Source organism: Pagrus pagrus, assembly GCF_965226575.1.
Source record: "Pagrus pagrus genome assembly, chromosome: 1".
Lineage (NCBI taxonomy): Eukaryota > Metazoa > Chordata > Actinopteri > Spariformes > Sparidae > Pagrus > Pagrus pagrus.
Window position 1 is genome coordinate 10,208,707 of NC_140185.1, and position 27,516 is coordinate 10,236,222.

General features: G+C 42.6%; 1 protein-coding gene across 1 annotated transcript; it reads right to left on the reverse strand.

The window, feature by feature from the left end:
• On the reverse strand, nt 1–27,516 carry tnfaip8l3 (tumor necrosis factor, alpha-induced protein 8-like 3). Its single transcript, XM_084374944.1, has 2 exons — nt 27,132–27,516; nt 1–1,171 (listed from the first exon to the last, which is right to left on the reverse strand). Exons 1-2 carry the CDS (start codon nt 27,175–27,177, stop codon nt 609–611), a joined length of 609 nt encoding a protein of 202 aa, XP_084231070.1. The 5' UTR covers nt 27,178–27,516; the 3' UTR covers nt 1–608.

Consider the following 27,516-nt stretch of genomic DNA (forward strand, 5'->3'; position numbering starts at 1 on the left):
TAATGTTTACAAGAAATCTTTAATAAAAGACAAGTGTTACACCCTTGTAGAGAAGTTTGACACAGATACATAATACATACACACCATGTCATAGTTGGTCTTATATACAAACACATTATTCAAGCGAACCCCATACAAACACATGTGCACACACACGCACGCACGCACGCACGCACGCACACACACACACACACACACACACACACACACACACACACACACACACACACACACACACACACACAGAGAGAGAGAGACTGATTACTACCACTGATTATCTTCCATATCCAAATATACCTACTGTATGTTTTTTGGCCATTGGTACAGTACACGTTTGCACACAAAAAGGATGACTTGGGATGCTACAATGCACACAACATGATACAGGCTGTCCCAGTGTGCAGCGATGATCCACTGAGTGGAAAGACAGTCTGATTCCCTCATTGAACCACAGCAGCAGGATGTTACAACTAGCGTCATGGATATGGGTGAAGAAGAAAGAGGAAGACGAGAGCGAAAAGAAGATAGAGCAGGGGTGAGCGAGTGAAAAGGAAATAGAAGGAGGCAGGAGTGACCAGCGAGAGGTGAAAGGGGTCAGGTGTGAGAGGTTAAAGCGTTCCTTCGTCCAGCAGTTTGTTGATGCCGTTGCAGATCTTCCTCAGAGACAGTCTGTACTCCTCTCCGTCCCCGTACAGCTCGGCCAGGAACTCCCCGTGGGCGAAATGGTTGAAAACGTGATCGATGCGCGCATGTGAGCGTGCGGTCAGGTGCTGCTCGACCAGGGTGTGAAGCAGGTCCCTGCACTCCAGCAGGAGCTCTGACAGAATATTCCTGTCGAAGGTGTACTCCACCTCATAGAACGACACCGCCGTCATGGCCGCCTGGTTCATCTTCTTCTTGAAGCGCTCCACCGTGTCCAGCTCGTCGGGGCTGAACTGGTGGTTGCGGTACAGGATGCCGATCTTCAAGGCGATCTTGATGACGTCCTTGATGATCTTGTGGGCCTCCTTCTTGCTCTTGGTGAACTCCCGGCTCGTCTTGTAGAGCTCGTCCAAGATCTCGCTGCTGGTGTCGTCTGTCAGCATGTTGGCCACCACCATGGTCGCCATCTTGCTCAGGATCTTCTTCTGGGCCTGCAGGGCCAGGGAGCGCGAGTTAAAGCTCTCATGTCCTGAAGGGAGAGAAGAAGACAAGTGGTTTTGGATTACACGTTGGAAGTTACTGGGGAAATGATTATGGGTGACACTTCTGGTGCTCATGGAACTAGTGTAAGTAAAGTATTATAATAAGTGGCAGCACTTTCAAGACTTTAGAAGCATCAGCTATGTGAACTAAGCAATGATAATAGTGTCCACTCCAAGTTGCTAACCTAGATCTTCATGAACAAAAGATACGCTGTACATATCGCTCTAAGAAAGATGATTAGCCTCCTGTTACCATGGAAAACCCACGTACTGGTACCGTTCAGGGGCAGGACATGCTTGAAGTCATGCCCTTAATTCATGCAAGGTATCATGGGGGCTTGGAATAGGGTGGATAAAGTTGACATTTCCTAGCCACACATCCAGTAAACATAGACCAACATTATTATTTGTAGTCTTGTTCGTGTCCAAGTGATCAATCCAGGTCCAATGTTTAGTCTCTTAGTAGCTCTGTTGGTCTCTACCAACCCCTGAGGGAAAGACTTGGCATTTGGTAACCTAACAGATTAAAGGGTAACTCTAACAATTGTACAAATGAAAGTGTGTCTACAGGTCTTGGAGAGCACTACTGCATTTGTGAAAAAAGTAGTAGAAAGCCTTTTAATGTAATCTGATATATTGCCTCCAGTGATTTTCAGTGACAAAACCTGTAAACACACTTTAATGTGTGAAATGGATGGAGTTACCCTTAAACAGACAGTGTGTTGTGCCTTTAAGAGATGTTGAAAGATTGTATTCATGTATTTTTTAATAAATACAGATGACAGATAATTGGAAAAACATGGAGTCCTTTTCCAGAACCTCTCTGTCTATTATTGTGGTGTTTAACCACCGCCCTTAAATTCCAGTACAGTGTGTTTACACGTAACAGCTGACTTTCATGTGGACAAAGCTTTCACAACTCTGTTGACCTATTGTAGGAAAAAATAGGGGTTCTTCCGTTCTCCATTTGTCACTGACTCTACTTTGTCCTTACGTAAAGAACTGTGTGCTCAAAAAGGCTGATTTTAAGTTTTCTTAGTTGTTCAGAGGAGAACTTTTTTTTTCTGTTACACAACTTACTGTTGTGTAACAAGACAACTGGTAGCAGTATTAAATGCGACCTCAGTAAAAAAATAAAGGCACAGCACTGGTGCAAAACACTCTCGGATGATTCAGTGTGTTTGGCATGAACAAAGGCTAAAGCCAATCCATTCCAAACTTGGATACACAGAACTGTTACCGACTAAAACTTTATTTGACGGAAAGCAAAATGTGTATTCATTTGAGGGTTACAGATATTTTAAAAGTTACAAACTCTGTTCAGAGCACAGTCTGAACAGGCTGAGGAGTAGATGAAACGCGGTGCAGCCGCATTCAAAGCAGGGCGGCGTCCTTCCTGGAGTGTGGTTGGCCGACTTTGGGAAGGAATGACTATCTGCTGTGGATAACATCAAACAGCTGTACACCGATAAGAACCCCTTTTGCTGTAACTCTACATGGCCAGAGTGATCACAGTTTCACAACGTTTCCCACTGTAGTCGCAATTTATCATAGAGGAGAACATCAAAGACCACCCGTGTCCTCACGCAGCAACGGCAGCAGCTTAACGCGTGTCTGTGTGAGTGTGTGTGGAGTGGGAGGACGGAAGGGGGTTTTATTTAGGTGCCACCCAGCTACAAATTACACACCAGATAACTCCAATTATGATTAAAGCTCAGGAATGACACCTCACTTTTTCCAAACTGAAGCCTGGGCACATTGTCAGCCTCCTCCACATGTATGTCCACGGAGAGAGAGAATGGATGGGGGCGTCGTTTCTCGGTACAGAGCAGCAGATGAGCCCCGATTCAAAGAGGAACACCTGCTTTGTTGTCATTTTAATTAGATTAAAACAGACAGCTATGTGACCGTTTAGAATTCACACCATCGTCACATCATCTGCGCGTGTGTTTGTCTTTATATGTCCACGTGTGTGTTAATTAAAATCGCACATACACACGAGGTTGCACAACAATTGGGAGAAATCCTATCCTTGGCATTTCATGTGAATGTGTTGAAGTGGCATTTCACGTGTTGGTCTGCAGCTAAATGACATTTCGTACATATAATTACCCAACTATGACATTTAGATCTAATACAGCAAATGTCTTTGTCTACATTCATTTCCCAGTACATACAATCTGATGTAGAGCTTCATGAGAGGGGGGTTGAGTATATATAATCCATGTAAAATAGGCACTGCCAGGAGACGAGTTTGCCTTTGTTTTGTCACATTCGTCATCATGAAAGCGCTCGAAAAACTAAATCCAGATTTTAAACATTCACCTTAAAGACAAAAGCCATATGTTAGCAGGTGTTAGTGGGTTTCTTTTCTTGACCAATATGGAAAAGGCATCATAAAGTTATGGCCAACATATTAGCTAACGATTGCCAATTCACACTCTGCAGACATGGAACAATTTGACTGAAGATTTGGAGTAATTTCTCTGGTGATCTGACGAATGGAAGTCTGTTATTCAATTTTCCTCTAGCTCTGTTTTGGTCTCTACCAACTCCTGAGGGACATATCTGGCTCAATGTTTCACTTTCTTCATCTCTTAGTTGCTAACTTTCTTCATCTGCTTTTTGGTGCCGGGCAGGTAATAAACAAAACTTTTCCCCTGAAAACAGCTGCCTGCAGCAGACAAAAACGAGACTGATGAGAGTGGTGGGACTGAACCAAAGCTTCTAAGTTGCGGGCCATACAATCAAAACAATAAGCTGAAAGATGCTAAAACTAATCCCTTTCTTGCTACATAAAATCATTTCACCTTTGGTGATTCAAAAATATGAATTAGTGCAGCTTGAAGTAAAATAGAATCAAAAAGTGCATCTTCTACACTCGTGGATAAGTAACTGGTCTGTTAGTTATGTGGAAGGAATAGTTTTGCATCACTGAAAGAACAAATCTATCCTCACTTATAATATCCTGTGACCACTAGCAGCACTCAATACAAAGAGTGGCCTCCAGTGACTCCGTACAAATCCTACACTGTCTCATCGCTGCAGGCTGCGGTTTAGAAACTGCTCTTAAAGCCATGAAATGTAAATAATGTGGCCTGGAGTGATGGATAGATAACGCACATGCAAGCTTCACAACAACAACACGGTGGTTTCCATGATATTTGCATTGCAACACCAGGACATATAACTGGTTTTCATTAGGCAGATCTGTGCCTCTCATCAACAGGCTCTCTTTGTCACTGTTATTTCCTGTTTCTCTGAAGCAGCTCTTTGTTCCAGCGAGCCTCTGATATTCAGAAACCCGACTGGATAGATTTCTGAAACCCTGGCACACTAAAAAAGGTGACAGCTCACTCCATAAAGCCGGCCTTGTCAGACCAGTCGTCGTTCGGTCTATCTGGATTTGGATCCAACCAGCGTGTGTGACTTTCTAAATGACTTTCTCTTCTTTTCAGTTTAACATCTGCAGCTATCGCTACAAAGATCAGTTTAGCTCATAACTGAAGAGAGTCCTGCACCGAAGATTTGATCTTTTCTGTTTTTAGTGCAGAGCTAAAAGCAGACTAATTATTCTCCTGCCACCCCTCAACACGCAGCCTGGAGCCAGTTTCTGAGGACCAGCAGGTGGCTGTCGACTCACTTGCCTTGACCCCTGTCTCAAGTCTGTTTGCACATCCCAGAGCGGCGAAGAATGTAAGCAAAAATGAAGGAGTGTGGGGGGAAAAAAAACACTGTGAAGAATGGACGTGAGGCTGCTCGAGGTGTGAGTCAGAGTGCCGGGGAAGGAGGTGGGTGATTCAGAGTCTGGCTGGAGATTTTAGCACATACAGTAAGCGAGGATAGATGAGTAGAAGTGCACACAAGGAGGCTCTGAGAAGTCCAAGCTCTCGTACACTCACATACAGCCTGACACCCAGAGGCTGAGATGAGTGACATGCATGAGCCAGACTGTCAGAACGAGTTACAGAAGAGTCCGAGCTGTCAGGAGAGAAAACTGTCTCTCCTCACTTATCTCCCTCCTGCTTTCACACTTTCTCTCCTGCCTGCTCATTATTTTCTCTCATCACTTCTCCTCAAGTGTGAAGGTTTCACAAAATAAAGTGGCCATTCTGCATGTGAGAATAAGTGACTGAAAACAAACCAGTTCTCCGCCAAAGTTGGGCCAGTCGCAGCAGCCACCGGCCCATCAGAGCGCTTACATAAGAGTGTTTTGGGAGTTGGTGGAGTTTACTTTTAACGTCAGGATTAGTAAGGTGCTTGCTGCTCTCTGGCCGCGGCTGTTGACCAGACAGTCTCTCTTTGTTCCGCCTGATGTTTTTAGAGCGCTGAGTCAACAGTTTCTGCTGCACTGCATCAGAACATACATCCAGTGTGGAACATGGAGACCCGCCAAACCTGCCCTGCTAAGGGTGGCGCTCTGCAAAAAATGCCCATCTGGGCCGATTTATTTTCATTTCAGCCAGAGACACTTGTATCAATGAAGTGATTGTTTATGGTAAATGGCTATTCAGCTGGCAATAAGTCTCCCCTAAAATTGATAGCAGGGAAGAATCAACTTTATTGTCCAAGTAGGTCATGTACACATACAAGACATTTGACTTTGGTTTCAATGTACACAGTTCCATGAATAATTTAGAGTGAGGTAGAAATAAAACAGCTAAAATAAGGGGAACAAAGCTGAACAAAGATATTTTAAAAACTACTGAACATGAGATCCATGTTCACATTATGACCCATGAGTACTCAGTTGTCATTATTTCATTATTAAGTCTCATTTATGCTTCCTTTAAGTCTGAAAATAGATGTGCGCATACTTTCACGTTGGCTGGGATGTTAAGCAATACAACCACAGTCACTAGAGGGCGCCTCTCAGAGCCAAATTGATCTTGCACAGACCTCCACTTTCTTTCGCCACCGTACAACTCGCATTTAATTCCCGTCCAGCCTCCTCCCAGCTGTTCTGTAGTGATTGTTTGTCACTGTGCCTGGGCGAAGTACCATCACACAGATGTTTAAAACTTCCCACCCACTCATATAAAATCTTCTTAAAAACTTCCACCATTTGTAACTATTGGCTACGCTGCTACACTGCCCCCCACAACTACCAGAGGTACTGCTCCGTTGGTCAGTATCTGTCAGCTTTCAGAAAACGTGTAGAAATATGGACAAATTAACGCAGAGTGCAGACAGAATGCTCTGTCTGTATCCGTATGTGTGTCTAACGTGGCACATGAATGAGCCTCTCCATGAGACCTCATCCATCTTTGAATTCTGCATTCATTTTGATCCTAATTACACACCTGTACAGTTTCATGTCCGCGTCTTGCAAGTTTGTGATGCTATCTGTCCACGGAAAGACAGACAGACAGACAGAAAAAACAGGTATTTAAAATCACTTCTGTGGTTGTTCCTGCTACAACAGCTGTCTCCAGGGCTACGATTGTGGGCCAGGGGCATGAGGTGGGGAGGCAGGCACCCCCTACTTCCAGCCCCCTTGCTCATCACACCCATCTTCAAACTCAGGCTTCATTGTGATCTCAACTACACACCTGGAAAGTTTTGTGACTGTCTTGCAAGGTTGTGACGCTATCGTGCTGACAAAAAGCCATAGACAGACACACATATCAACACTTGGCAAAATACTCCAAAATTGTTTCTGTTGGTTCTCGCTACAACAGGTGTTTCCAGGACCACATTTTGCCATGATGATCACACACACAGACTCACAAGGTGAAAACATTATCAGCTGATGCTAATAAGCTTAGAACTACATATACACAAGTGCCTTAACTATTTTGTATGTGTTGTATCGCAACAGATCTGCATGGAAAGCTCATATTTGTTGCTTAGTGCAATATCAATATGCAGATGCAGCCACCAGGTTTGTTACAAAAACCCAGTTTGAGTCTTGTAGTAATCTGTTAGCACTATTATCACTGTAGCTAAAGTGGCAGTTAGTAAAGCTACAACATCACTGGGAGTGGTACAATGGCATCAAATGCAGAAGCGTAGTGCAAGGCCCATGTTTTTCCACTGTAATGCGACTTTTAGATGACAAGATGGTAAATGTATGGCTATAGCAAGAAGCCGTTTATATAAGCTTAGCACAAGGACCTGTAAAAAGGGGAAACAGCTAGCCTAGCTCTGTCCAAAGGTAACAAAATCCACCTTCTAGCAAGCTACTAAAGCTCTTTAATCAACATGATGTCGTGACGGCAGCCTCAGTTGTTTTTATTTTGCTCAGTCTGTCCTTCTGGCCCTTCCTCTAGCCACTTCTATCTCCCCCCAGGTACCACCATGAGTTCCTGAGTAACTTTCCAGATCTGCCGTCCTCCACCTGTCCACCGGATGTCCTCAGAGTTTCCCCCTAATCCTGGTCACCTGACTCCCACATGCACCTGGTCACCTGTTCACTTTCTAAAATCAATACTTAAGCAGATCACTCAAACATCATCAAGAATTTGTTATTGGTGTAAAGCAATTAAACTCAACACTCTATGACATGACTTGCTAATCGGACAATTTTCTGCAGCGTGCTGAGCAGCTGAACTGTGAGACGGGTCATGAAGCTCGTGTTGGTCTCGTTCCAGAGCGACCAGAGGAATGAGCCATTAGCAGGACCAGCAGCTAACAGTGACGAGGGCCGACTGGCCTTTACTGAGTCAACGCTGGAGGCACTTGTGGGCTTATTAGCTGGAACGCTGCAGAACACACACGTCTGACAGTGAGTGTGTGTGAATCCATGTGTGTCTTTCAGAGGCTGTTGGGCTTCATGTCTCGACAGCAGAATAAACAGCTTCGAGATAAATATAATACAGTCATTCATCATCATAAGTTAAGAGGAAGACTGCTTGTTTACAGTGATGATTAAAGATATTCTTCTGTGTTTAGCTTCAGCCGGTCGGGGTAATTATTCATACTGAGATAAAAGATGAGGATGTAGCCTATAAAAGGAAATACAACTATATTTAGTATGTTAAGAAAAGTCCAACCAGCTGGAAAGCAGCTGTTGTGGCATGTGGCTGCACATGACAAAATCAAAATCACATATTTATCATGTCAAGTTGATTTACCTTTATTTTAAAAATGTGGTTCAACATTCATTTGATTGTAAAGAAAGCCTCATACAGTAGTTTACCAATTTAGAAAAAAATGAATGGATTAGTGCTCAGCTCAACTGGTACTTTAAATGATGTAAAGAAAATGACAAAATTCCACTGTGGACATTAATGTGTTAATAAATAAAGTAACTTCATCAGCAGTACATGTCAGGCTGTAATAAGGGAACTTATACAGTATATGTGTAAATGGGTGAGTGTATATATTAATATAGGTGTAGATAAAGTAGTGAATAGCATAACTGGTGAACTGTTTGAATGAACAGTTCACCCAAAAAAGAAAATTCAGTAATTATGTACTCACCCTCATTCATTTCTTTACGTTTTAAAACAAGTCCCCAACTTCTCCAGTTTTTTAAGGAGAATGCTGCAACACTGTGAAGCTCCAGAAATGTTTTGTGGACTACGAAACTTCACACAACTTTCCATCAGCATGAAAGTGAGTAGTTAATGACTGAAAATTCATTTTTGGGCAAAATGCTCCTTTAATGGTACCAAACTCTGCATGTTATAAAATGTGTGCTAGACCTGTGGAAGATTATTGAACTATGAATTTTGAAACGTGGTAATGATACGTACAGTGGGATGTAATAGTGGATATTGGATTATATATTTTTTTGCTCTTTTGTTTTTTTATATATTAATTTTATTATTTGGACATAAAGTGAATTTTCTAAATATGTTCTTTCCTGAGTTTTCTTGTCTGAAGAGCTGGGAGTCATTTACTTCTGCAGCCACTAATTATCATGTTTTTGCTCTGAACCATTCGGCGCTTCTGCAGGACTCCAGATCATGACTGTATCAGGTAACTGAATCACACACACACACACACACACTGAGCACAATGCTTGATCAGTGCTTCCCTGTATGGGGTTGCTAATGACAACATGTTCAGGACCAGGTCACACTCTGCACAGGTGCATGGGACTGTTTTTTCCTTTCTTTTTTTCCCCCCAGATAGACCCGCCTACATGTGTTGACCACACGTGCTTGTATGTGCTCACACAACAGACAACAGGGTTGGATTGGATAAATTCTTGCCCGTTAAAAAAGACAAAGGAAAAGGAAGACGAAAAACATGTGAGCAAAAACTGCTTACCACCTGTCACTCCTTCCTCTAAACATTATTGGTCCAAACAGGAAAGGTCGCTGACAGACGGCCTCGCTCAGAGATGCAAAAAGGCAGGACAGGTTAGGTGTGTTTGTGCCCGAGTGACAAAACAATGAGCTATTGAGCTCTGCAGAGCTTCCTCGTTGCCCAGTTCTGGTCAGAATTCCCCGTTATACATTCACTTTCCACGTGCAACCTATTTTCCATTCACAGTAATAGCAGTAATGTATTTTAATACTCAATAGCCGCTCTGAAATGAGTGGTTGCCAGGCCATTCTTTGCACCCTGTAAATGCTAAAACAGCAATCATTTTCCAGACATTTTCCTTTTCAGATACTCTCTTTTATAAGGGGAACAGCAGCATAGCGCTAATCCCCGTTTGCCTCATGTGTGCTGTAAAGTTAGACTCCTGCTGTAGTTGCATACATTTTTACATCACAGACAGACTGACTTTAAAGTTTGCCAACTTGTGTGCTCGTACTGTAGCAGTAATAAAGTCTGACACCCAACAGCTCCGCCATTTCCCAGCGAACAAACACAAGGATAACAATGCATCAGTGCTCAGAAAATGTCAGGGAAAATGCTCTTTGCTCAGGGGGAGTAAACAGGGGTGACAGCCTGACCTCCACTTCTTTTGCCTTGGCCTTTTCATCTGCTTCTGGTTTCCAATAAGGAGTCGCTGCAGACTCACTCTGGCTGCATTTACAAGGCTTGAGGAAAACAATGGAGTGGGTCATTCAGCAACAGTAAAGGGTTTTTTAATAGCCTGCAGGGTTGGTGTTAAGCAAGCCTGAGAGGCCAGTGGACTGGAGTGGGGAGCAGAGGATGGTGTGTTGTGCCAGCTGGTACCAGAGCTTAACTAGTGGAGCTGGAGGGAGATGTGTTTACTTTCCAGTGTCATTCTACAAGGCTGCAAGCTTTGTGTTTGTCAGTTCGCCGTACCTACCAACGTTAGGCTGTGAAAAAGAGGGAGATTTTCAGGGACACTGGCAAATGGCCTACCCTCAACATAATATAACCTTACACCAAAGAGTAAAAAAAATACAAGAATAATAAATTCACAGTGAAATTAAAAAATACCGAACAATTTAGTCCTTTTTCAGCAGCAAACTGAGCAGAGCGAGGGACTTGGGCAACATGTTCAGTGCTTTCCACGATATGTGTCATAACAGTTCAGATTACAGATGTATACGAGCTGACTTACATGTCAGGAGGAGGATCTAGGCGAGACTGCCACCAGGCTGTTTCAACACTTTTAAGCATGCTGTACATTTTCTATCCATCTTTTTCTCAGCCCCGATGATACTTTGCACAAATTATGGGTGTGACTTTAGTTTAGTGACAAACTACTGTTATCATTGCTTAGCCCACTTAGCGGACACTTGTAAAGCCTGAAGGGTACCACCGGTGTGTCAGTTATCACGCTACTCCTGCAGTGCACTGGGAGTATCACCCATACACGTTTCCCCAGTGATGTCCCCAGGAAACTTGTGGATAGATGTCACAATAATATCGTTATGGTCAATTCTATTAGCCACATAGTGAAAATGTGATAATGTGACAGTCCCGGTGAAGATCCGTCACGATGTAGGCCTTCATAAATGAAGAAAGAGCTGCAGGCGTTGGAACAAACTGAGGCTGTCTTTGTTGCTTCATGTGTCTCCTCCGCTTACTCTGGACCTGCAAAGGCTCCGTACTGGCATATTTTTGACTCCCACTGCTCTAATCAGCAGATGACTCAAACGCACACCACCCCTGCTCACTCTCTCTCTGATGTAGAGCATGTGTGTGTGTTTATATTGAGATGAAAGTCACCGGGGATCATAAAGATTTAGAAAGATATGCTTTCTACTGAGACAGAGAGAGAGAGGGAGACAGCGGAGTGCGTAGTGCATTAATGTGCATTATTCATGACTTGTTAAATCTGACTCGGAGCCAGTTTCCAAAGGGCACTGTGGTCATTCGCCGTGCCATTAACAGCTGCTCAGGATGTAGAGCGGCATCCAGACCTTTAGGGTTAATAAATAACTCCCTTTTAATACCTTAATGACTCTCATTTGTGTGAAGTGGGGTCATAGAGTTTAAAGTTCGCTCCCTTCTGTACATGTGGATCATTTAGTGTCTCCGGCTGAAACTGGAATGTGCAGGTTACAGCTTCCTCATGCTTTACTGGAAGAAAGTGCAACGGCAGGAAATACAGATATATCCTCCACAGCTCCCAGAGGCTCATAAAAGGCACACTGCTGTGTAAACTCTGTGGACAAGACAAATGGATGCTATGATTTATTTGCCCTGGTAATGGTTTGTGCAGGTGTTATCTCTTTCTCTCTCTGATCTCAACTTATTTGTCCTGAATGGGGAATATGGATGGGATGAAACGAAACTGCATCCTCACAAAGAAACTTCTAATATGTGATAAAGTGCCTCATTAATTTTGCTGTTAAAAATGCAACAAATGTTCAGATGAAGTCCTGATCCCATGAGTCGCTTTTTATGATCTTTTGCTTGGAGGACTGTGTGAATTTGATCCTGATAAGAGGATGATGAAGAGCAAACGGCTGCAGTGGTTTCCCTTTGAAAGCTTCGCCAGCGCCGTAATTCAACAGATTTACATTGACTTGATATGTCTGTTGGGTCGATGTATCAGTCAGTATCAGCTCAGCGCAGAAACATGAGAGTCAGCACGTACTTTAGCCAATAACTAAGAAACTGTAGCACAGAAATGTCAAAGATTTATTTGAAGTAGCAGCGACACATCTGCGTAATTCATCATAGAGTTCATAAGTTCACATACTGGTGATATTACTGATTTATCATTATTACACTTTTTTAAATCTCTCATATTGCTATCAGTATTGGCCTTTATAGTCCATGATCAGTGAGGCTCTATTCATTTAAGCTACTGTAGTTACATATGTTAGTCCTTTATATTGATGTCACATATTATACTGTGTACGTTCTAATGACATCACACAAGACGTACAATAGCTGCATATATTTGGTAAGTGGATAATTAGTGAATTTAGCTAGAATTATGAATAGGTGCTGTAAAGCTCTGAAGTGCATGTGAGGACAACTAAGACAAACAGAGTGCTTGTTGGATGGTTGAACAGCATCTGAAAAACCTTTCCAACATCAGAAATCGGGGTTGTTGCTGTGTACGAAACAAACAATCTGACACTCAGGCCTGCGTCATGCAGTGATTGGCCGGATGTGAAGGGTTGTTAGTAAGATTTGAACTTCTCGCTCTCTTTTGAGTGAAAATCCCACAACTACATTAACCAAATTTGTGTGAGCAACGGAGGGCAACACTATGAACGCCTTTGAGGAAAGATTTTCCAATAATACGCACTGTTCCCCTCATTGTTTTGGTGATCATGACTATAACAGCAGGCTTTTCAACTGATCTTTCACTGTGGCTGTTTGTTTTGAGCACACTGAAACCTGAAGAGATAGACGGAGGTCTGGACATTAACAAAGAATATGGTGGAATAAGAACCACAAAGTGAGTCTGTAAGTGGCTGATTGCATAATAAACCCTCTAACATTGTCTTGTCTGGTGATTATATTGGTTTAAACAAACAGTGTATGATTTCTGCCACCAGAGGTTCCTTAATCAAAACAAAAGAAAATATGTAAGTAGCGTGGGATCACGGGTAGTTTTGTCTTCATTGTTGACTGCTATTTCAAGGAAAACTGATCTACATGACTCATGCAGAAATGTTCATGCACGAGGCGATGTTTTAAAGTTTCATTTTCCTCATTTCTTGTCACTACCTCCCTTACTGTCTCTAATAGACGTTACCTTGAGTAAAATTATGAATTTCTCTGGGTTTGATCATCGTTGGAAACATTTAGGATAATGTAGTACACATCTCAACAAAATGTATAACAAACGTCTAGTTGTGTTAAGACATTTAATGTGGGAATGCTACATATTATACCTTTGATATAACTGAATGGAAAAGTCTAAACAGAGGCTTGACAAGCGTCTAAATGAAGATAGAATATGGTAAGTTGGCCATCACACTGAGATATTCACTGTTTATAGTTAATCAGAATTAATGGCAACGGGCAGCAAAACAAGGTTTGACTCAGCCTTACTGGCAGACGCAGAACAGATTAAACTCACTCAAACAAACCTGTCATGAGCCGGTTGATGTAAGTTAATGTACTTGTAATGAAGAGGTCTGTTAATACAGGACGAGACGGTGGTTGGAACTAGAAGTGTGTTTATCCTGGGACCAGTCTAATAGTCTCTACTGTGAGTAACAGTCCAGGGAAAAGCACTTAGGAGTGTCTCTGAATCAGGAGGGACACAAGAACAGATTGCTTCTGGCCGCCGTGAAGCCTTATTTAATGCTCCATCCTTCATCTCTTTCTTTGTCTCTTAGTTTTAATGGCCATGTCCCTGTAGAGCTGAACCAGAGAGACGAGGCGGAATGAGGCAGCAGCCGGTGACGTCTGATTGATTAATGTGCCGCTGGCTTGATCAGCTGTCTCATGGAAAAGGAGGAGAGAGAGGAGATAGACAGAGATCAGCGATTTGACCTCCACCTTTAGCTCTGCCCTTGTCTTTCACTCCTCGTCATGAAGACCACTGGTCCGCAGAGGATGAAACATCCTGTTAGGACACAGCCGGGTGAGATCCCTGCCCTCTGCCCTCTCCTCTGCTTTAAAGCTAATGTCTTCACCAGCTGTGGTTTGCTGATGTGCCATTGTTTAGCTAAGTAAAGAGCCAGGCCACAGCTAGCCGATGAAGCGGGCATGGGAACTGGCTGGAGGCTGTCTCCCTTCTCTGCCTCCCTCCTCTGGGAGCTTCTCTGGAAAACTACTCTGCCACGAACATTCGCTTACAGATCCTGTCAGGTGGGCGTTGGTTGAGGGGAAAAAATGCAGAATTTTACTGTGTGAAGAAAAGGCAGATTTTCAAACTGATCATTTCAACGACACATTAAGGACTCAAACTATAAGATGAGATTCATTACTGGTGACACTCATCATCACTTCTTGTATGAGAAGGTTGGGTGGTCCTCTCTAACAGTAAGACATGACAGACAATGGTTTCTATTTGTTTAGAAAGCCCTTGACAATAACGTGCCATCGTACATCACTTCCTCATTAATCTGGTCCTGCGGTCATCATGTGACCTGCTCATGGGAATGGCCTGAAGTCCTGCGTGCAAAGACAACATTTGGGAAAACTGTTTTAAGCTTTTGTGCTGTAACACTTTGAACATTTTAAACGCGACACAGCTGTATCTTTAGGTCATTTTATAACCATGAACTTACTGTAAACATGTTCTGTTGTTGTTCGTTTTCTTGTTAATAATTGTTGTATTTATTCTGTTTTAAGTCTCAACATCACTGAAAGTGAAGGCATACCATCAAAATCTTTTCAAGATTTAAATAAAGGTTAAATGAAAGAGCCGTGTGGTTTGAAGTCTGTGCACCTGTTTTTTTTTGGCTGAAGTTTTTGGCTGAAGTGTTGCTTTTTTGTCAACACCAACCATGGTTTGTCTAGAGTACAGTGAAGGCTCCATGGCTGGACCGGGGACGAGAAAACTCCACTCCATTTACAGCTGGAATCGGTATCTGGATACATCCGGATAATAAAAGATCCGATCTTGACTTTGCTTTTACACATGGTATTATAAATGCATTCTCGTCTTCCACATTAAGATTGGATCTCTGTCCTCAGAGGTGGTGGGAAATCAGCCCCCAGACTCCCTTACAAAATCACTGAGTTTTGTGACTTGCTGAATAAGAGGAAACTCTATAATCTTTGTCTTTTTTCTGTATGTGTAGATATAGAGTCAGTTTGTCCAGGCGTGATGCGGTACTAGCATGTGGGCTTCTCTGTGACTAACAGCTCTTACTGGCATGTTTTTTCTCTCTGCTTTCATTTTCATGCACTTCTGTTGAGTTTTCTTTCTTCTTTTGGCACTTCCATGGCACGAGACATACGTATACTTTACCAGTAATTAGAGGTGTGTCTCTCAGCCTTCTCGCTTTAATGTTAGCTAAAAACAGATATCTTTATCAATGTCAGTTTGTGTACAGATGTCAGCACGTTGTACAGATTGCAAATCCAAACACAATGGGAGCCAGACTTCCTCCAGATGTGGTCACACATATCTTATATTTCATTTATACCTTTCATTAAAAAGCTAACTGGATAATGTGTCCGGATACAGATCACATTTTAATACCAGGTCTAAATGAGGTATGTGGGACAGCACAAGAAATCCTGTTTAATTAATGTGATCAGCGGAAAATGCAGCTTAGCAAAAAAATCCTGTATTTAACCACCTCAAAATATTATTTGACTCATAAAACGCTGGCTTTTTATCTATTTTTAGAAGGCTGGGTACAAACGTGTGGGTGTGCGGGTGGACTATAATGATAGACTGTGAGTCTGAGGCCTAATAAAAAACAGAGGAGGATAAAATATTGGGGGGTTTTTCTTACTTTATCTGCGCTGGCAAGCCGGCAGAAAGTTCCCTTAACTTCTTCCATCTGAAATAAAGAAACTAAGCTATTTACAGAGAGAGAAAGAGGGAGGAGGTGGGCCGAGCTGGCAAAATGTACATTTCCATTTCACACCATTCAGTCAAGATTAGAATAGAAGTGAGGAAGGAGAATACATTTGCCTGGAAAATGCTTTGATTGAGCACAAATAAAAAATAAAAATACAAACACAGCCAGTCTGAGTGTCTGCAGATGTGTCAGTTCGATTAAAAACAGTGTGGAGGAGTGATGGGAGTGAGGACGGAGGAGGTGGTGGTGTCTGAGAAAGAGAGGTGAAATCATATGTCCATACTGTGATTGTCAAAGTCTCTTTACATCGGACAACATCAAGACATCTTCTCGCCTTCATTCCCTGTTGCATCATGTGCTGCTGTCTTAAAAACTGTCTGTAACGCGTGTCTTTGTCTTACACTCATGAAGCTCTCGTCTCTTTTTGTCTCTGCCCATTTCTCACCAGATCTACGACACTGAGCCGAGCGCCAGTGGCAAGGAAGTAAAGTGTTTTCCGGCCCTGGGTGAAACGCTCCTCTCATAGACCTCAGCCAAGTCTCAGCATGCCGTGGCATCGTTTACAAAGACACACACACGTGCACGCAGACACACACACACAAATACTCGCGTGCACAATCGTCAGAGCCTTGCCAGCTTTCCCCATAACTTTGGCCTCCTGGTTTGTTTACTAGTTCACCCACTCTAGCTGAGTTTACGTAAAGCGAGGCGCTGGGAAGCTTTGAATCACAAGAAGGCTTGTCTGTCAGTGCCCTTATATAGAGCTGAAGCCCCGCCCCCCTGCCCCATGTACCCTCTCTACCACAGGCATCCAGAACTCAGAGGGTTTTCTCATCCATGCTGCTGTCATGAAAAACAGAAGCATTTCCCAGGTTCTCTGTCCAAAATCTATGTTTCATGGGTATTTGCTGTCCTTTCCGGTTAATTTCAAAGACCAGTTCATGTGAGACCCTCCGTCCACATTTCTGCCTGGTAAGAAACGTTCTCATACTACAGCTAAACATGTAGTACAAGAGTATTTTTGGAAAGAGTTTAAAAAATGTTTAAAAAAATCTCCGTCCGGACAAGCGTTTGAAATAATCTGCCAACACAACAACCTGAAAACACATACAGTATCTCAGGGCCATTCATGTACACTGGGCATGCTCAGGCAGTAGTAAACAGGAGGCAGACTGTTTGCTCTCTATACATTTTTTGAGCGTCACAACTCCTGTGAAATCACTCGTTTAACTTTGATCATTTCATCCATTCAGCCCAATAATATTTGGAAAGTCTAGAGCTGCATGAGACATGTTATGCTCATTTTCAGGTTCATAATTATATTTTTGGTTACTACTAGAATAGGTTTGCATTCGCAAAAATCCCATCAGTTTTTCCCCTCTGTCTGAAACGCTCTGTTTTAGCTCCTGTCTCTTTAAGGCCCCTCCTCCTGAATACCCGTTCTGCTCTGATTGGTCAATACACACACGCCTGGCCCAGCACTGCTCACTGTGTCTCCTGTGTAGCTTCACTACTACCACGACTATAGGCGTAAATTATGCAAATGTGTGACGTAGTGATGTCAAGAAATGACGTATTAAAGGCGGGCTATTGATGAGGCGTTTCAGGAACAGTGTTTTCTGTGGGAGAGGGGAGCTCCAGTTGGTGCGGCTTTTTAAATTTCAAGATCTTTTACATGTACAAGAACATGGAAAAAGCATATTCGGTCTCCTTTAAATAATTTTATCTAAGTTACTGGATGCTATCCTGCTCGAAAGGAGCTCACGCTCTACAGTATGTGCCGCACAATGTGGAAGATCTGAGTAATTCTATACCAGGGAGAGTCGAGCATTTTTTGGTCAAAGGAATGAACAAATCTAGATTTACCTCATTAGATCCATGGTTCAGGTGCTTTTTGGCCTGGTTGTTTTTTGTTTTTTGTAAGTTATCAAATTAATTTAAATCAATTTTGTTAAGGAAATTAATGTTTTTTTTTAAAGGAGGTTAATAAAAGAAATACTGAAAGAGAGATGAGTTACATCCTGGGAGCGACTTCAATATGGCATGGATGACTCAAACACAACATTCCAGTGGCGAGCGTCATGTTTTAATTCTAAATGACAAATTGTACTAAGTCTACTTGCCAGTACAGTAGATGTTTCATCTTCTCCAGAGCACAGATGAAATAAATCCTCAATGAGAAAATAACAGTTAGTTCTGACTGTTCAGGGAGCAAAGGTCAGCCAGGACGGGGGGCGGGGCTTCAGCTGTCGATCCTGCCACAATTAAAAGGTTGCTGCTGCTTTGATTGGTAATAAAATTGGACAGACTTTGAGCTCTGGCCTTGAGGGCCTTCACTATGCATGACACGCTTTAGTGTAAAGCCAAAGTGCTGCTGCTCTCTTGGCTGCCAACCCACCACTAACTAATGACCAGGAAATAACTGTGGTTCACTCACACACACACAAGGACTCACACACACTCACATCAACACACACAGGCACACATGTGTAGATCCGTTTCTTACTGTAAGTGACTACATTCCTTCTTTAAGCTTAACCCTCTCCACTACCAGCACGAACCCTAATCCTTCTGTGACTTAATTCCAGTCCAAACCTTTAAGAATAACAGTGTGGATGTTTGGTTCCCAAACCCACAAATGTTAATTGCCACATTTGCTACTTCTGTCTGTTCTGCTGCTTTCTAGCTCCCTGTGGCAAATATTAAAAAAATACGCTAAAAGCAGCTTAATGTGACACACCGCTTCACTAACTGTTGTTATATATCAAGCTAAACATATAGTATATTCTACATATTCTACTTTTCCCCAACATGATATAATTATGCTATAATCAGCACAGTTAGCTCAGTTTTGTCACAGTTAGGCTGTGAAAAGCTTTGTGTGTAATTGCCTCCCACTCAGCCTCGTTTTCTATTGGCTTTTTGTTGCCATAATAGGCACGTGGGAGAGGAAAAGTCTCTTTAAAATGATATGATCTTCATGGTAAAGTTATAAGAAGGTAGGCAAAGCCGCAGCGGCCTCCATAATAAGCACATCAGACCGTAACTTCTAAGTTGAAACCAGAAACCGGACCTGAAACAGCGAAGGACTTTTCTCAACATGAATTTAAATGAACTACAAGGAACTTTTAACTGGTTATGTCTCACTTTGATACTGATGCATCTATATGACCCACATAAGCAAATGAGACCATCAGAGAGAAGATTGGCTACTTTTTTGGGTGACCCTTTCCTTCTTAAAGGAAAAGTTCACCCAAAAATGAATATTCTGTCATTTTTCTCCTCACCCCCATGCAGATGGCAAATGGATGAAGTTTCGTCGTCCACAAAAAACAAATGAAAAGCTGGGGACCTTTAAATCTAAAAAAAAAAAAAAACAACAACAGAAAAACTAATAATCCAAGTCTCAGGAAGCCCGGCGATCTCAAAATCTTCATCTCAGTCGAAATCTTCACTGTAGCTGCTAAGCTAGTGTGCAACCCATCTGAAGTGGATACGCAAGCTCAACCACCCATTGGGGATGTAAATAAAGTCTTTTTAAATAAATTTTTGATCTCAGAGCTTCCAGAGGCTTACGCAGCATGAGCTGTGTGGAGACATTTTATGTCGTTTCTGGTCCCCATCTACTCTTGTGGACTACGAAATGAGTAGATAATGAATGAATTTTCATTTTTGGGTGAACTTATTCTTTAATACCTGTCAGTGAGCCTATTCTGCCTTAAAGCTGCTGTTTGGTCAGTAACCCATGTCCCTCTTCTGACATCCACGCCCACTTTACCCAATCAGAACAGAGAGGTCGATAAAGAGGCGGTCCTGTCTGCTCGTAGAGATCTTTCTGTTTGCAGCTCTCTCTGACGATAACCGCTCTGCGTTCATGTGACGTGAAGAGGAAGGAGGGGATTGCTAACTGCAAAAATGACGACAATGCTTACTGCAGCTTTTAGCAAGTCAGAAGTCATAAAACATTTTTTTATGTTGAGGTAACTTGAGGAGTCTCACAGCCTGAGGAAAGAAGCAGGTCTCAAGTCTGGTGGTGAGGCACTAAAACAAAGTTAACTTTTTTTCACCATCGTCATCTTTTGTCCACAGCGGCTGCCAGAATCAACAAAGAGTGAAACTGGCTTGCAGGACCTTTAAATCAACGTACGTGTTGAAATAAAACATCATACTTAAGGGCCTGGATCACACCAGATGTACAGGATTCACAAATACCTGTACAGGCTCAATGCTCCTCTGACGCCAGCCCTTCCTTCACATAACACACACACCCCTCCTGCCTCAAACAGCTCGCCTCTCACACCAGGCGCCACTAGTGACTGTTTGCTTTGCTCCAACTGGCCCTGCAGGGAAACCACAGCCCTCTCCTCCTCCTGAGAGTGTGTCTGTGAGGCCTTGTCAAAATGCCTCTGTGGTCTAATTCCATGTTTCAGTAATGGCTCAGCCGTGGGGGAAACAATTCTCTCTCCAAATGTCCCACAAACACCATGAGATGCCACAGTATTATTGTGTCAGCGCATGCATGTGCCTACGAGGGAGAAAGCACATACACAGGCACACACACACACACACACATACCGGTCAGAGACCTGGGAGTTTTCAGATTTGTCTTTTGCTGCAGCCAGAGGAAAATCCACTTTCTCCTGAGTCGCCTTTTCCACTTACAGCTTCACTCCTGTTTCTTTTTTTTTTCTCAGTTCATGTTACAATTTTCCAGAACCAGCTCCTGGTGTCTAGAGTGTGTGTGTGTGTAGTGAGCACTCTCCATCTGTGGGCCAGATTAAAGGCGGAGAGGAAAAAAAAAATCCAGGATGCATGTGCTGAGAAGAGGAAGAAGAGCGCGGGCATATTTTAGTATGGGAGTGCTGCAGTGTATGCAGGGCTGGCCCACTCTGCCTGTCTCTCATGTGAAAAGCATGTGGTCAGTCTGCCAACATGGCAATCATGAGGCAGAAGCTCTCCTCTGATTGCTGGGTGCTCCTGGCTCACTCTAATGCAGCGCTGATTTATTTCTCTGAGATCTTTCAAGTGTTTGTGGAAGTGCGGATTAGCGGCAATTAGCGAGGGGCAAAAGAGCTGAAGAGTCGTCTGAATGTGAGTGTGTGAAGATCACCTGGCCGAGGATTAAAATTTCAGTTGTGTCATCAAACAACATCTGCAGCTTTTTTGTTTGTAATGGAAGCACAGCAGCAGCCCTCATGCCCTTATGGATCCCACAGCTGTTATTACAACAGCCCAACAGCTTCTCTTTTCAACAAGTCTGCTTTCCATAGAAAATCTGAAGTAAACACAAACGGCTGGAAATAGCTCCACAGATGGCAGATTGGGTTATGGTGTAAAAGAGAGTCGCATCACCGCGATGATGAATCAGCCAAAAGTAGACCGTGGGCTGATTATTCACCAACACAATGTCACACTAATGTAACAACCAGAAGAGGATTCAAACCAGAATGCAGAAGTATCTGAAAATCATCATGAAGTATCATTGTTCAGTGAAAGTCATGCTTCTTCCGGTGGACCCCATGGGACCTTATTTTGGAAAAACTTTGTATGGTACTGAAGGGAGAGAGACAAATGCCTTTTTGATCCCGTTTGAATTGTGTCATGAATCACACATGTGATGTTTGTCGATTTGGAAGAGAATTTTCTAAGTCAAAAAAATCTCAAATGGTCATAAACCTGATGAAATACAAGGCTGTGAAAATACGTGATTATAAAGACTACACAGCTAACAGTCATGTTGGTGACGTCCTGTTACTTAAACATTGTAGAGCTGCTCCTGTATATTAGCTTGATTCCTGATTGATTTTCATCTTTGTTAATACTTTTCCTGTGCTGAGTTGGCGGCCATGTTGGTGTCGGTGACGTATATTGATGGAGACTATGCAGTTCAGAGGATATTTTACTTTATTGACTTGAAAAATCATCTGAAATGAAACACTGAGCAGCTCATGAAGCATGAAGCAAATAAATTTCAACTTCCTGAGTGTAAAATCACCCATCACTCATTCACATTGTGGGGCCAATGTACAAAATGTACACCTCACACTCCAGGTCTTGCACTTAAATTACAGTATGCGCTGCTGACACTAAAATATGATCCTCGCCTCTGATGTGTCTGAAGTGAAGTGAAGCTTTTCTGCTGTCAACTTTTTAGCTGCAGTATAAATTATTCAGTGCAACAACACATCACGTGTGTGTGTTTTTGTTATCTCACCTCAGAAGTGAAGAAGAACAACAAAAGAACAGTTTCAGGGGAGACGTGTGAATTTTAATTAACGTTTTTATGAGCGTTCATCATGTGAGAGTCAGGCTTTGGACGGTGGCGTGAAACAGAGAATCACTGGAGAGGGAAATAATGCTTTTCTATATTTGCTCCACCGTCCTGTACATTTTGTTGTGTCAGAGCACAAAGACCAGCCTCAGTGCACAGAGCTCAGCTGTAACTACTCTGAGAGAAATACCCTTTTGACCTTACACACAACACACACACAAAGGTTCACATATTTTCCCATCATCATCCAACCATCCAGTCATGCAATGAGCATGCACTGACCATACCAAGACCCACAAACTGATTTACCCAGCAGCCCTGTCCTTCCTTCCTGTGGTGGGGTGGAAACGACTGCACCTCATTATGAGTCAAAGCGCGGCTGACTGTCAACACACCTGTTCGGCTGGAGGGTTGTTTGAGTCACACAATAGCCTCACAATAGAGACTGAACCAATCCTTTTTCCAATTTTAACCCCTACCAATCGTTTTTGAGTGTCTCCTTGGCCCTCAGAACGGATTACAAGGGGTAGTGGTTGAAATCTCCCCCTCAAGACCCTCATATGTCATCAGTAGTCATCTATGGTATTTATGTAGACAGACACGACCGGGTGTTTCCAATATGTCGTCTTCAGCTGTGGTGATTTCTCCTGTTACTGTTACTGTGGCACTCCTGGAATGGAGTTAGAAAAGCATGGGCGCTCGCAATTTGTTCACAACTTCACACTATCAATGAAAGTCATCAAATTAAAAAGAACACTGCTTTATTACCTGGCCACTAACATGAGCAGCCCACTCCTACACTGTGAAAGAAGAAGCTGGATACATTTTTTTTTTTTAAATGACTCATTTCACTGTCAGAATTCAAACCACTCAGAAAGTTTTATTCCTATTCAAGTCAGAGGAAGGTTAGTCTAGAGGAAAGACCGTGCATTCCAGAGAGTGTATATATATATATATTAACTCCCTATTATTGGCATTGCCCCCCGAAAATCCAGTATTATTCGGGCCCTCATCAGAGCTCATTGAGGTTACCGGCACACTAGGTAATGCTCCGGTGAACATTTACTACCTCCATATGTGACGTTTGGAGGTAATAAACATTCATGGGAGCATTATCAAGTGTGTCGACTCTGATGTTATATTTTTGACTCTTGTTTCTGTCCAGGACTTAGTGTTGAATTGTTTTTGGATGTGCGTACTGCTACAAACTTTTTTTGACAATAAAAATGACCTCTGTTGTCTACCCTGCACTTGTTCCAAGTATGACAACAAAATCAAATATGCGCAAAACACTCAGCCAAAGCAATTATCAACAAGGTTATCAATCTATCTATTCTATCTTCCTGTAGTGAGTCATCTATTCACAATATTCTCGTGATTTAAAAGGCTTGAGAGCCAACCGTAATGCTTTTTCTTGACTTTCAATATTAAAAAACACAACTTGAAGGCAGCATAGCCTGCGGCTGACAGGACCAAGGTCAGGCATGCTCGCTGGCTTTTTTCAGAGGGCATTGTGGGAAAAGTATTTTTTAAAAAAGGTCTAGATGGATCAGTCTTTAATTTAAGGGAGCATGGAGCTCTAAGATGTCAGCCTCACTCTCTAACAACAACCACTGACAGCTCAAGGGCAGAGGAGTCACCTGAAACAGAATATCTCAATATTTACACTGCTTATGTTCAGTGCCGGAGTACAAATTAAAAGCACAGATCAATCACATCCACAATACCCCTCATCCACAGTATTAAGGGTCATGTTTGTGTACAGGCTGTTTTCAAAATACTTTTTCTCAGGTTTCGTTGGGCCAGTTGACCTTATAAAGTGAGCAATACCAGTTTTTCTTCACTGACGGCAGACTGAAGAGGAGAATCAGCAGCAGAGCCACAGAGCATGAGGAGTTCTCTCAACCGGGAAAATGTCATTCTGCTTCTGCTCTCATGTTACCGGTTCTTTTTAACACATGATCCTCCAAGAGCTACTTCCTCCACTGTTACAAAGACGCTGCCGGAAGCTTTAGCAGATTAGAGCATGAAGAATGTTTCCGTGATTTACCTCTGGCCCTGTCCCTGGATATCAGTGTACTTCAGGTGAACAGGTTGAGAGTCCTGGTTGATGTTTTGACCTTGAACCGTCTGCCTGAATCAGCAGGTGATACAGACATGTCATCATTTCATCTCTCATCTCGTAATATGACACAAGTGCTGTCTTTTCCTGGTTTCAAAGGCTGCATTGCAGTAGAACGATGTAATTTTCTGAACTTGCCAGCCTGTTCTACTTGTTGTGATACTTTTACCCGTTTTTACTGTCACTATATCCACATAACTGATGATTATTGATATAAAAAATCTCATTGTGTTAATTAATATTTTTCCTACAATATCAGTATTGAGTTATTTGGTTAAGATACAACATTTGACTTAGTCCATCTCATCCATAACACTTCAAAATTGTTTCATGCAATTTAAAACTGCACAATAAAGCATTTATTTCCAGAAAACTATTGGCTAAAATGGACGTATAATTACTGAATCTGTAGAAAATTTTTAAAAAAGACATAATGTAATTATGTCGGTGAAATCAAGTATTTTTGAAGCGCTATAAAGGAGATTTCAAAATATCGAGATATATAATGTGTATTGCGATATAGCCAACACATCCTCATATCTAAATGGCAGAATAGGCTGGTTGCCAGTGACTACCAAAACCACTGTTGTAGAGACAGTTTGGTTAGGTTTAGGAAAACATCATGGTTCGGCTTCCAATGACTACGTACCTGCTTTACTTCGTACCGGTGACTTAAATTATGTAGTGTGACTTAACTTAACTCCATTAGTGAGTTAAAATGACTTAGCATTGACATTTGCTCAGCCCAGTTGTCACCATATAATGTTAGCAGTGTCTGCAAACCATCAGGACGTGGAAGGGGGAATGGTTGTGGTTTTATTACAAGCCAACAAGGCTGCCAAATAGCAGACCACAGTTTGAGCTGCACAACTGGATATTTTTAATGACACCTGCAGAGTTAAGTGGCGACAATAACAGATTTTTTTAAGGAGACGGGGGGATTTTCCCAGCCGTTTTTGTAGTGGCCAAAGTCAACTATTTTTCATGGGACGTCGGACCATCTTCATCTGTAATTATGGCGACTAAAAACAGGTATAAACCATGATGTTTTCCTAACCCTAACCATGTGGTTTTTGTGCCTTAACCTAGCCAGAGCATAAGCACAGGGTTGTGATGAGAAAGTAACAGAAAATTCAACCTAAACAAACAAACAGCTGCAACGTAAAGAAACATCCGGTTTTAAGTTATCTGTGGTTTTGCCGAAATGTACTTAGCCAACATTTATTCTGGTGATTGGGTTGTTTTTGCTTTCACAAGGGACACAAACAACAGTCTTCTGGGTGAAAGTCCTGTGCTTGTTTCCCCCGTCCATCCATCCATCCATCTCCAAGCTCCTCTCTATGCGGACCTTGTCATGCTTCGCCTGACATCTTCTTTTGCTGCCGTAATAAAAACGACGACCACTAGAAGCCGCCTTCACAGTCACAGCTGGATATAGCCTTAATTTAAACTGCAATATTATTTATAAGCCATATCCCTGAGCCCTACCTGCTGATGATGTGGGTAAAACTTGTCATATTTCTCATATGAAGGTCCCTTTCAAATGCACCAAAAAGACAGACAGACAATGGTCCAGATGGACAGACAGATGGGTAGAGTTCAACACAGCATTATTAACACACGAAGCTCTTCAGCGTCAAATAAACTGGCAAACATCCACACCATCATCAACATTAATACATGATTACTAACTGGGGCAGCAACATGCCCTGATAAATCATGTGAATCATATATCTGATCTATAGCCGGTCTGCAGATAGCACCCAGGGACAGTTAATACACGTGACTAATGGAGGATCATTTTAGTATTTTTAGTCCTCTGATTAAGGATAAAATCATTTAAAGCGACACATAAAAAGTTTCAGCTCCTGATGACATACAGAGCCTGTATTTGACATCAGTATGCTGTGCTGTTATGAAAACCTCCCGGAGACTCATTTGATTCATGATCTTTGAACTCCTTGAAGCTTATCTTCCAGAAGGCTGTTTCATCTCCTGGCTTGAATTTTTGCACAAGATCACAGTTCAGTAAATCGCCCACACGCGCAGAAGGCTGGAAAATATCCACCAAGAGACACTAAAAAGTAAACTTTAAGGAGTGTTCGTGTGTGTGTATCTGCGTGTTTCCAACTGTTAACTTTCATCTTAGCAATAAAACTTTGCAGTCCTGTTCTCTTACACCATAAAACGGACAGTATAACAACCGAACGCACCCTCCAATAAACTGCGAATCCGAATATTTTCTCCCTGATTGTGAGATGCACCACAGAGAAGAAGACTGAAGCATTCAGGGAGGCTCTCATCTCTCCCTCTCTCTCTATAGCTGGATGTGTTGATGAACAAACTGGCTGCACGTGTCGGAGCTTGCCTGTTCCTGGTGGCGACTGAGCCGGTTTTCATCCGCACACTCAGCGAGGCTCCGCCAGTCACCAGTGTCACAGTGTGCATGCATCAGAGCTCAGAGCAGCTTGACTTTGATACACGTCAGGAATGAGCCGCAGATGCTGCGTGAACTGACTCTTAAAGTTGAAAATCATGTGAGTCTTGAGTTTGGGGGCATTAAAGAAGTGTTAAAGAAGATATGAGGAGGACACATAATGTGACAGAATGTGTCTGTGTTGAGGGTCCAGTGCCTGATAAAAGTGCTGGAAAACAGGCAGCAGGACCTCACAGATCCTCTAGATAAAGTAATACTATCTAGAATGTATTTGCTTGGTCTGGTCTGGTTACAACAACATGTCAGAAGCTGATGTTGGTTTTCCATGACTGGTCTTGGAGCTTACCTGGAGAGAGGTCTCCGTCACTCTGCTCTCCGGAGTCTGAATCCATCTTCCCCTGCAGGAGGACACTCGGAGGCTGCAGAAGCTCTCTGATTCCTCTTTCTTCTTCTTCCCTCTCCTCTCCAAGGAGTCTTCTGATTTCTTCACCCAGATAAATGAATGAAAAAAAAGAAAAAAAAAAAGCTATTTCTTATTTGTTTTTTTCCTCCTGCTGAGCTAAACTTCCCCTCCCAGCCTGGATCACTGCAGCTGTGAGAGGAACGCTTCTAGGCTGATTTGCTGAGCTGTCCTCCTTTTTTTGCTCTCCTCTCTCTTCTCCTGACTCTCTCAGTTTCCCTCTTGCCTTCTCCCTCTCGTCTACTTTCTCTGATGCTCCCTCCCCTCGCTC

Bases quoted from the DNA above. Each gene is read 5' to 3' on its own strand.
- tnfaip8l3 (XM_084374944.1), bottom strand. From the start codon at position 27,177: ATGGATTCAGACTCCGGAGAGCAGAGTGACGGAGACCTCTCTCCAG. The intron at 1,172-27,131 runs GTAAGCTCCAAG...CTCTCCCTTCAG, and splicing joins TGACGGAGACCTCTCTCCAG to GACATGAGAGCTTTAACTCG.